The sequence below is a fragment of the Neovison vison genome, chromosome X, assembly GCF_020171115.1.
Source record: "Neovison vison isolate M4711 chromosome X, ASM_NN_V1, whole genome shotgun sequence".
Classification (NCBI taxonomy): Eukaryota; Metazoa; Chordata; class Mammalia; order Carnivora; family Mustelidae; genus Neogale; species Neogale vison.
In genome coordinates this window covers 114,576,262-114,588,303 of record NC_058105.1, presented here as the reverse complement: position 1 = coordinate 114,588,303, position 12,042 = coordinate 114,576,262, and the positions used below count along the sequence as shown (strand labels likewise).

Below are 12,042 nucleotides of genomic sequence, written 5' to 3'. Positions count from 1 at the left end.
TTATTTGTTTATTTGAGAGAGAGAGTGAGCGAGAGAGAGAGAGAGCACACATGAGCAGGGGGAGAGAGCAGCAGACTCCCCTGCTGAGCAGGGAGCCCGATGCGGGGCTTGATCCCAGGGCCCTGCCGAAGGCAGATGCTTAACCAACTGAGATACCCAGGTGCCCCCTAAAATGTTGCTTTTACAACAGTTTTAAAGCCATTCCTTTTATACTAAACATGCTGTGTTCAGATCTTTTTTCCCTTTAGAACTCAGTTTTGGGTGAACCAGTCATACACATATATGAAAATATATATAAAATATGTATATACAACAGAATATGAAAACTTTCCATTTCATTCCAAGAAAATGTTCCATTATATTAATTCATAATTGACATTAATATGAACAACTGAAGGGGAGAAAAAGTCACAGTACCACTAATTCTAGTCCATGATCCTCTTTTGTTTTAAAAGGTTCTTGACTCAGCTAGCCTTGTTTATCAACTGCTATTTAGTCACCCTTTTTTTTGGTCACCATCTTGGGTAGCTTGTAACAGAATCCACGGGATAGGTTATAAAACTCATTGCCATCCTGTGTTCCCTTTAGCTTTAATAAATGCATGTTATTTACTAGACTTTAATTTTAGGTTTAAATTTTTCTTTCTGTTTTTAGAATTAGAGATAAATAGAAGTTAAAATTCTTTGCTATGGATATTGCAAAAATAGCAGAAGGATACCCTTAATACAAGTGATTACCAAGTCATCTTCTAGCTAGAATAGAGCTGTTCTTTTGCTGCTAAAATGACTTTAAGTTTTCCCGGAGAGCTGTGCCTTTCAGAATCTCAAATCTACTACTGTTTATCTAAACGACATTCTAAATTGCAAGATTTGCAGGATTGCCTTATATTTCATTATACTATGTAGTTTTAATGTGCTATGTAACATCCGCTTAATAAAGACCTAGGTTTTAAGCAATACAAAATGAAATTGAGCAAAAACAAGTTGAAACTTAAGGATTGAAATAAGATAGGGTAAGCATAATGATTAAGAATTCAAATCCTTCTTCTGCCAAGGCAATTGCCTTGATCTGTTTATTTTGACTTGCTTTCTCCTCTGCTGTGCTGGCTATGATAACATCTACTTCAGGAACTTTTTATAGGGATAAATGACATAATGAATGTGAAGCATGATTGACCCTTGAACAATGCACTGAACCACGACACAGCTGAAAACCCATGTATAACTTTTGACTCCACAAAACCTTTAACTATTAAATAGCCTACTGTTGACCAGAAGCCTTACCTATGAGATAGTTGTTTATCACAAATTTTGTATTTATAGTGTGTTCTTATAATAAAGCCAGCTAGAGAAAAGAAAATATTAGTAAGGAAATCCTAAGGAAGAGAAAATACATTTACAGTACTGGACTCTCAAAATTCTGCATATAAGTGGACCCATTCAATTCAAATCCATGCTGTTCAAAGGTCAACTGTTTAGCATTGTGCCAGACATGTGGTAGGTGCTCTGTAATATTGAGGTTCACTTATAATAATAAAGGATGTATTTTTCTTACCGTTTGATAATTCTCTTTTTCTGGACTATACTATTAAGTAGCAGTAGATAGTACCATGCTTTAAAATGATAACATCATAATATCACACAATTTTACTAAATGAGCAAATTTACGTTTTACAAGAATATGTTAAATAACTTCCCTAGAACTTTGCCTAGTATTCTTAATGTGATTTCCTGCAGTGGCTTGATGTATGATACAGTAATGAGTACAGAATTAGCATAGAAAGCCAGGCCATTTTATACCCCTTCGAATTGACTTACTTAGTCAAGTGCCAAATACTACAGTATAAAGGTTCTAGCACATCATCTCTAAAACAGGCAGCAAGGTTCTAGTGGAGTTTCTTTTCTAAGTCTTTCTATTAATTTTTCAAGATCTTTAATCTGTTAAATCCTGATGGCTTTTCTGGTAAAGTCAATGTTTTACTCATCTTTTGTATTCCAGCAGACCTTGCACATAGCAAGTATTTGGCAAACAAAATTACTCAAGAAGAGGAATCTGAGAAAATGATTTGCAACTTAATACGGTGGATTTAATTGGTATTTTCTTTTTTGTAAACACATCTCCAGTCTAGTATTTCTGCCTTTCCTCCTTCTACTCCACTTCTAAGTGCTTCCAGTGCCTAAATACAAGAGCTACTCTTGTTCATTACCAGTGTGTTCTATGAGGCCCTGAATGTTATAATGTATAAATATTGAGCCATTTATATATGTCCATTACTTTCCTATTTATTTATACTTTGGACTCTTGAAATATTTCAATTTGTAGAAACTATGAAGGTTTCTTTTTAGCTTACTGATATAGATACATATATCTGTATCAGTTTATATGTATATGTGTGTATATATATATATTTATATATATTTATATGTATATAGCCTTTAGATTGTTAGATTTCTTTTTGCATACTGGTTTAGATTAATATTTCCTTTAGATTATCATGCAATCCATGTATCTTATTTAGAAACTCTTTAAGAATTAACTATATTATCTCCCTGCCTTGAGATAAAGAGAAAATAAGAATGAAAATGTACCCACACATGAGAGGAAAGGAATAGCTAAAAGATTTAAATATGCCCAAAAGTGTTCTCTTTACTTTGAAGCAGCAGTTATTTGAAATGCAGCCAGTTGTTGTATGTTAAGTGCTACCATTCTGTCCTTTGCCCCATGGCTGCTGGTGAATATTTTCAAGAGGATTTAAAACACACACACACACAAACACACGTACACACACACAACTGGGATCTCAGGTTGTGTTACATAATATGTGAGACGTAGTGCAAAATAAAAACATCAAGTCCCTCCTTTGTTCACGAAAAATGGAAAATTCCAAGACCGTAAGAGCAGAGCATAATACTAAGGGCAGACCCCTGTGCAGCTGCACAGGGCAGATACCCACATCTGGCCCTGTAGGATTCCCAAGTTCTGGGACGTGGTCTTCCTCTCAGTACGATGCTAAGAAATTCTTTGGGCTAAATACTTTCATTTCCGAGCATCGAGATTGGAACCTCAGAGAGAATAAGGTGATGTGAACTCTCGCATCATGGCCATGCAGTGTGGTCACTAATCATTGTAACATGGTCAACAAAGCCATGGAATGAATAATGAGAAAATTCATCCTATGAGTAAGGATTAAGCACTTTGAGGGTAGAGAAAGCAAAAGGGGAAAAATAAGCATTTATTTAGTATGTTCTTTGGATAGGAGCCATATTAGACTCTCTGTTTATACATTAACCTGACTTGCCATATAAATCATATAAAGCAATTTTTATTACCCCATTTTCTACTAGAGGAAACTGAGCCTCAAGGGCATAAACTAAGCTGCTGACAGTTGCACAGCAAGTAACTGGCAGTGGGGTGATTGCCCACATCTGTCTTCATACCAGAGGCATGTTCTTTCCAGGGGTATTGGTATTTTGATGGCTGATGCAGAAAGAAGTGCGATTACAAGGGAAATTTAATTTCACAGTTTGTTTGGTGCGAGGAAGCTGAACCCAGCACAGACTGAGGGGCCATGGGCCATGTACAGAATGCAGCAACTTAAAGGAGAGCCCTTATTATCCTGACCAGGCAGAGAGAACTGTGTCCCTTAACAACAGAGCAATGCAGCGGTCACAGAACAAATGTGACATGTTAGAAATGGACAGAAGATGACATTTTGATTGCTGCAATGGCTCTTCTCACAATGAAGGTAAAATAGTAACAACAATAATAAATAATAAACCCAATGATGGACACCAAGTTTCAGTAAGTACAGCAAGAATCTGAAACATCTAAGGGCCAGCATATTTAAGGGAGTATACTCCAAGATTCATTCAGTTATGTTCCATGTTCTTCATGATTTTACCATGTCTGACTTTTAACCATATCATTATGGAGGTGGCATTTTAAGTCTATTCTATAAGCAGAATGAATGGATTTATCCTAACCTAAAGTACTGGCTTTCTGTCCTCAGTCCAGCCACTGTGCTGTGTTAAAGCTCATTAGCTCTTCAGTTTATTCAGCTTGCATTTATTGAGTACCTTATATGTTGTAAGATCTCTCTACCCGCTATGGGTGATAGGGTGAAGGAGGGGAGGAGGAGAAGTCATGGATGAGTAGGACATGGTTCCTGACTCCAGAGGGCTTTAGAATGAAATTAGACAATTTCAGACTTCAGAGAATGCTGAGAAACCAGTATTGAGGAAGTGGCGAACTTTGCCTGGAGGAGGTAGGGAACTTTATACAAAGATAACCTTGAGCATTAAAGTCCAAATAAATAGGAGGAGTTCACTGAGAAGATTTGGAAGATTCTTCTTCCTGGTCATTGACTGGATTTTTTTTTAAACTTTTCTGATCATGGTCATCAGTGTTTTAGAAATTACTGAGTTCAGTTCAGTCCAATGGTTGGTATCAAGGATTTCTCAGATTATTAAGCTTATTTAGAAAAAGTCATTTGACTTTACATCTGATGAATCAAATAAGAGAAACAAAACAAAACCATAACTTTCTTGAGTACTTCAATGGTTAGTTCCTATATACAAAATTTTAAATATAGGAGTGTGTGTGTGTGTGTGTGTGTGTATTTTTTCACCTGAATACCTTTCTTATGCAGATTTTGTAGACTAAAATGTCAACTACTTCTACTATTGTTTTTATTTTTGCTGGTAAGAGAGTTAAAACAGAAAGTGATTCATATGTTGCATACAACATGTGTTTACCATAATTTTTTTCTTTCAGTGTAAAACTCTTTCTGGAGTCTGTGACCACATCATATCCCTGTCATCGGATCCTCTGGTTTCACAGTCTGCACACCTGGAAGTGATTCAACTGGCAAACATCAAACCAAGTGAAGGGCTGGTAAGAGCAACCATGTTTGTCAAAGCGACCATCCATCAGAGGTCAACTAATGATGTGGGCAAAGCAGCCTCCAAATATGGGAATCCACAAATTCTAACAAACTTTGAATATTTTGGTATTTTTTTCTAGAGATAAAGTAGTGGGAGTTTGTTACTCTGAGAATTTTTATGAAGATAAATGAAAATGAAAGAGAATTTTAAATGGGGATTTATAAATTACCTTGTTTACTTTGGTATTAAATTAGCATTATTATGTTCTTTCACCCCCTACCAAAATTCCTTAAGTTTATTAATTTAGGTCCTTTCTCTTTTCTTTTTGATAAGTCTGGCCAGGTGTTTATCAATCTTATTAATTCTTATTAATTCCTTCAAAAAACCAGCTCTTAGTTTCGTTCATTTGTTCTACTGTTCTTTTCGTTTCTAGTTCATTGATTTCTGCTCTGATCTTTATTATTTCTCCTCTCCTGCTGGGCTTAGACTTTATTTGCTGTTCTTTCTCCAGCTCCTTTAGGTATAGGGTTAGGTTGTGTACTTGAGACCTTTCTTGTTTCTTGAGAGAGTCTTGTATTGCTATATACTTTCCTCTCAGGACTGCTTTTGCTGTGTCCGAAAGATTTTGAACAGTTGTGTTTTCATGTTCATTTGTTTCCATGAATTTTTTCAATTCTTCTTTAATTTCCTGGTTGACCCATTCATTCTTTAGTAGGATGCTCTTTAGCTTCCATGTATTTGAGTTCTTTCCAACTTTCCTCTTGTGGTTGAGTTTTAGCTTCAGAGCATTGTGGTCTGAAAATATGCAGGGAATGATCCCAATCTCTTGGTATCAGTTGAGACCTGATTTGTGACAGAGAATGTGACTTATTCTGGAGAATGTTGCATGTGTAGTAGAGAAGAATGTGTATTCTGTTGCTTTGGGAAGGAATGTTCGAAATATATCTGTGAAGTCCATCTGGTCCAGTGTGTCATTTAAAGCCTTTATTTGTTGATCTTTTGCTTAGATGATCTGTCCATTTCAGTGAGGGAGGTGTTAAAGTCCCCTACTATTATTGTATTATTGTCAATGTGTTTCTTTGATTTTATTATTAATTGGTTTATTTAATTGGCAAAGTTCTTTAGGTTTAAAGGAAGTTTAGAGTTTTATACTAAGAACCAGTGTTATCTGCCCATGGAAGTAGGTGTTTTGTTTGTTTTGCTTTGGTTTGTTGTGGTTTTAACAGGACTCTTTTCCCTTAGGTTGTGTAAGCTAAACAAATTCAATATTGTTTAAAACTCACATCCATTCTTTTTACAAGGGTGAGTAAGCAGGTGGATTTTGCCAAAACTAGGCCCACATCTAGATGTATTTTTTTATTAGTGTAATAGTAAAGATAATCATCTTTTATATTTTGTTCAGTTGATTAAAAATTGTATTGATTCTAAATTTAACCCAAAGGAGAGTTTATTTTAGTAGTTCTCTAGAAAGAAAGCATATAAAATTAATATTAATGAAAGAAAGAGAGAGAAAACAAGAAACTGGCTAGAGAACATCTTACCCACTACATAACTATCGCTTGTTAATTTAGTGCTGCAGTGTTTCTGCTTTCTCCTGTGGATGAATTTTCCTAGGATATAATTATTAATATTTTAGAAAATAGAAATCTTAGAAATAATATAATCCAGCTAATACAGTCTTAAAGATCTCTAAGTTTAACTTTTTATGTGGCTTTTCTTCAATTCATAACACTGAATTTTCAATATGAGGCCATCTATTCAATAGAGTGACTTTTCTGCTGACACTTGGCAAATTACTTTTTGGTGACTATAGTTTCTCATGCTTTTGTGGCTTTTATCAGTATTTTCCTGGGAAGATGGAATTCATGATATCAGGTATAGCCAGCAAGTATGTCATCATCACATCCTTTAATTGTAATATCTAATTTTAATTTAAGAGCTTATTTTTTAGCATTTATAAACTTATTTGATTTTAAAATTTTTACTACTTTACGATTTTAAATTCTTACTATTCCTTTTGGTTATCTTTACATAGTCCAATTTCATTTAAAACATCTTTCAACCTGTAATATTGAAGAAATTTCCTATCTCTCCCTTCTCAGTAGTTATAAAGGAAAGGAGGCTCTCTCAGCATGATTTGTAGAGTGAGAAATTCGGAATTGATATATATTATATTAGACTAGGAGTTGGGACACCTGGATACAAATAATTTACATAAAATACAGCAGTGAGTGTGATCCTGAGGAGGTAGGGGATTAAAGTTAACCTCCTTGGCCTTGTTATTTTCATGTGTATAATGTTGGGGGTGGGAAGGGAGGGTGGATTAAATCAACCTTAAGGCTTTCTCTAGTTCTTTGAGTCTGTGGTACTAAGGACAGTATTTGGAGAAAAGAGCCTGATTTTTTCCCCCACTAATTTCCACTGAAATCATGGGAAATAGTAACCATATAAAGTAAGTCAATACAGTGTTAATTAATGGATGTTATGAAATCTTGATTTGTTTTTAATGAAATCTTGATTTATTTGGACACATCTTTTATTTTTTGAATTTGAAAGAGGTAGATATGGGTCCAGTCTTTGAAACAGTCATGAACTTAAAATGCTAACAACCAGATTCAGTTAGTCTGAGAAAGAGCTGGAAGAGAAAAGAAAATACTTGAGTGCTTATCATTTGCCAAGTATTTTCTCACAACTCTTTAGAGTAGAGACATTCTTATTTTGCAAATGAGAAATCAGATCTTCACCAATTTGCCCTGTGTCACATAGGTAATATACAATAGAGTCAGGGTTTAAGTCCAGGTAAATCTCCATAAAGTACACCTTAACAAAGCTTGTTCCATTATCCCGTATTTAAAGTTGGAATTGTCAAAGGAAAGTATGAGATGTTTAGGAGGGTAACATTAAAACTGTAACCACTTAGTGAAATCATTTTTAAAGGACATTTGGCAGCACTTCATTGGGATAATATTTCCAAGATAGGAAAAGAAAAACCCAAAATGTTGAGTATTAATAAAAAGTGAAATAAAAACTGTTTCTTGTGATTCATGTTAAAGAGATGCCTAAATAGAAATTTTTTATGATTTTATTCAAGAAGTCATTTTAAAAATCAGATGTCATTAAGCAAGTTTAGTCAGTCACATTTGAAATGAATAGATTTGAGGATTTTGGTAACATTTAGCATGTTCTTAGCCATAGGAAATGTCTATATGGTAAATGAAGGAAAGAATTAGAGATGGGAGAATACCAAGTTAAAGGAATTTTAATTAGTTTAAAACATCTGCAGAAGGTCTTCTGGCAGTTTCAAAACAACATTTATCATAGGCAAAAGGTAATTGCATGGTTCTTCCACTGATAAACTGGGTAGCTTGTTCATCGGCTTTCTACCTAATTAGTCAAATCCCCTAGGGTTTCTTAGCTTTGAGAGTTCTAAGCATTATAACAAATGATGGGAAATGTACTTGTTATGATTAAAATATGCAGCTAGCTTCTATAATGCTTTTAAACAACAGTGATTAGCAGAAAATTAAAGGAGGGAGAATGAGAGGTATTGGAACCCCATCGAAACTATTATCAGAACCAAGAGATGAGTTGAATAGAGAGGAAGGGGCTTGAGGGGATATTCTTGGAGAAGACTCTTGGCCTCAGAGAGCTCTTTTGCTGTTAGACACTTGGATTATCCTCAGATGTGCCTTATTCTATTGACTGGACTGTGAGGTTGCTTTGGCTCCCATTGGTTAACTGACATTTGGAGACCGAGTGAAGCAAATGTCATTTTGGCAAGCTAAGCAGGAGAGAGGGAGCTGTTCAAGTCAGCTCCAGAACCAATTAATTTGTTTTTTTTTTTAAATAAAGAAGAGAGAAGGAAGAATAAAGGCTTTGATGAAATGGAAGACCAGATTTGTCTCAGTTCCAGAAAAAGAGCCATTTGAATTACCTGTCCTCCTACTGTTTGACCCTTTCTTAGAGGTGAACAAGTGATCAGCTCTAGTTCTGTGGACTCTTCATTATTTGGAAGATGATTAATTTGAAACCTCATCCAAGCAACTTGCTTCTTTTACTTTCTTTGGGTACCTGAGTTTTTTGGCCATTTTTCTCATTGATACTACCAGATGAAGATAAAAAGAATAAAGTCAGTTTTGATCATTAAAAGCATTTACAACAAATGGTTTATTAAGGTTAGAAATGAAAATATTACATAAAACAATATCTTTGTTCTTTGTGGCAGTTTTAAAATTGCTTCTTTGAGGTTGCTAGAATTGAACTCTGTATACATAGTTAGATCCTCCTTTATTTAAGCATTTAAAAATATTTTTATCCATCTGAAAAATTTACTTTAAGTCATATAACATTTAATTACATTAAAATAATGATGAGATCATCTTCCTTTAAATAACAGATTTAGGGCAGTGAGTTAAGCCTCTGCCTTCAGCTCAGACCATGATCCCAGGGTTCTGGGATCAAGCCCCACGTCAGGCTCTCTGCTCGGCAGAGAGCCTACTTCCCCCTCTCTCTTTGCCTGCCTATCTGCCTACTTGTGATCTCTCTCTGTGTCAAGTAAATAAATAAAAAATCTTTTATAAATAAATAAGTAAATAATAAATAACAGATACCTGCTTTAGATTACAGTTGCCACAGGTTCCCGGTGTGTGTAATAATCGCACACAAGTTTTATTTTCAGAGGGCACAACTAGATTATGTCCATGGGTTTTTATTATCTCCATGACTATATGCCTTTTCTAAACATTTATCTTGGGATATTAGACTTTCTCTATAACCTAATCATTAATGAAACTATTGAGAGCTCTTGTCAAATACCTGAATTCATAATCAGTAATATTCAGTGTTGAAAGAAATGTAGAGAGAAACATAATCAACTTCTGCCTGCCATTTTCAGAGGAGACAGGTCAATAAAATAAATTTGTAAAATATGAAACCCAGTTACTCTTTATAACCACATTGCACATAGAACATGTGTGCAAAAGAGTCTCAGTCTTTCAGAATAGATGTTAAACAGTGAATAGTTGGGTTTAGTACCCACAGTTACCAAGTATTATGTTATAATAAGAAAAGTGAAGGTACACAACTCTCCTGTTAATGAATAGATAAATCAGGAGCCTAGTGGTTGAGAGTGTGGTCTGGAGTCAGACTGCCTAGGCTTGAAACCTGGCCTCACCACCTTGGGCAGACTCCCCAGCTTCTCTGTGCCTCAGTTTCTTTATCTCTAAAACAGAAGTAATGAGGGCCCCTGGGTGGCTCCGTTAGTTAAGCGTGATCCCAGAGTCCCAGGATCCAGCCCTCCATGAGGCTCCCCACTCAGCGGGGAGTCCATTTCTCCCTCTGACCCTCCCACCTCTCGAGGTTTCACTCTCAAATAAATAAAAAAATCTTTAAAAAATATAAAACAGAAGTAGTGAAGTTTACACCACATTGGTTATTTTGAAATAAATATAAAACGCTTGAAACAGTCCCTGGCACATTGTAACCAGTAGATAGATATCTGTGGTGATGTAAGTGAAGGCTGTTTTGTATGTCCAAGTAGTATGTACTGTTTCTTTCCCTGTCTTTTCCCACTTATTCTTTCATGGTCCTTCTGTGTAAAAAACTGAAACAAAATTTAGTGTTTAGCTCTTACAAATATACTTTAAGATTCTTTATTAATCTGATGTAATTTTGTTAATTCCTGGAGGAAAACGATGGCAAGGGTCTTGTCCTCTTCTAAGTTCTATAATGACACCATTATATTTACCCTCCCATAAATAATGGGATAAGTGTTAACTTGAAAATTAAGTATGCTGTACAGTGGTCACCAGTATAAGGTTGAATATTACCATATTGTCATAGGCAACAACAGCTAGCCAATTTCTTAATTAATTTCTCTATGTACTTCTGTTGAGGTTATTTATTTTATATGAAATAATGAAGTTGCATTTAAAATACTACAGTTCACAAGTAAATGAACACCTTTTAAATCACATTCATTTTGTTTCATGTTAGTGATCCAGGCTTAGCCATTTTTGGAACAGGTACCAAAAATTTGGAACATTTTAGACCTAATACATTACTGAAATGACTTCAGAATTCACACCTACCCAGTTTTTTAATAGTACAATCCCATGAATTTTACCACTTCTTATTTTTATTTCTTACTTATTTCAATGAAAATACAAGTCCATTCAGTTATATGAATATATAATTGACCTAAAGGTATGGGAAATTAACATTATAGTAATTGTCTATACAAGTGCTAAAATTAGTGCTTTTCTGAAATATTGTTGATTATTAAGTCCATTATATTTTAGACTTTGAGTTCATTAAAATTCATATTTTTTAATTTTTGAAAGCAATATTTTAAAATGCAAGGAACTTCTATAAGTAAAACATAGGCAATTTTTTTCCAAAGAAAAAAATGGAATCTCACTCTTCTTATTAGGACAAGGACTTCCTACACCTTACCTCTTAATTATTGATATAGAAGTATTGGATATACTTATTGAAACTTTATCATTGAAAATAAAGGCAGGAAATACAGGATTTCACAAAAGAGATGGAGAAAATTTTACATTAACAGTATTTTATCACTCTTCCGTCTCTAGTTAGTTGTAGTTGAAGTAGCTCTGTAGAAACCTACTCTTTATTGTGTAATATATATCAAGTATAATATGCTAATAATTAATATTTGAATTTCCCATTATAACTTTTATTTTTCCACAGAACAAATAGTAAGTACTGTCAAAGGAGTAAGGTGTGTTCTTTCTTCAGAATATTAAATTGCCATGCTACGTATTTTAAGTTTCATAGGCAATTTACTTATCAAGTAGTTATTTGATTAAGTTGAGTACAGGTTTCTTAAGGCAAACTTTAAAAACCAGAATGTTCAGATAGGAATTTTTTACTGTTTTAAAGTTAGCATTATTGAATATGGATTCATGGAACATGTGGCAATTTTGATAGGATAATTTTTTAAATGATTTTATAATATATTGAAAACATTCCAATTCTATTTTTTTCTGATGCTCTCTTTTTCCAGGGTATGTATATTAAATCAACATATGATGGCCTCCATGTAATTACTGGAACTACAGAAAATGTAAGTATTATTTCAGATTATAGTGTTGTTTTCTTTTTATTGTTAAACTGTTTATCTATCTCACGTAATTGA

The 12,042-nt window shown here is 34.3% G+C and overlaps 1 protein-coding gene across 5 annotated transcripts in view; it reads left to right on the top strand.

The window, feature by feature from the left end:
- The window catches only part of CNKSR2 (connector enhancer of kinase suppressor of Ras 2), a 284,336-nt gene that overhangs the window by 131,706 nt on the left and 140,588 nt on the right, over positions 1–12,042 (top strand). For all 5 annotated transcript variants that reach the window (XM_044235204.1, XM_044235203.1, XM_044235202.1 and 2 more), the window contains exons 6-7: positions 4,774–4,893; positions 11,911–11,970. In XM_044235204.1, the coding sequence (XP_044091139.1) occupies positions 4,774–4,893; positions 11,911–11,970 (180 nt within the window). The remainder of the gene's footprint in view (positions 1–4,773; positions 4,894–11,910; positions 11,971–12,042) is intronic.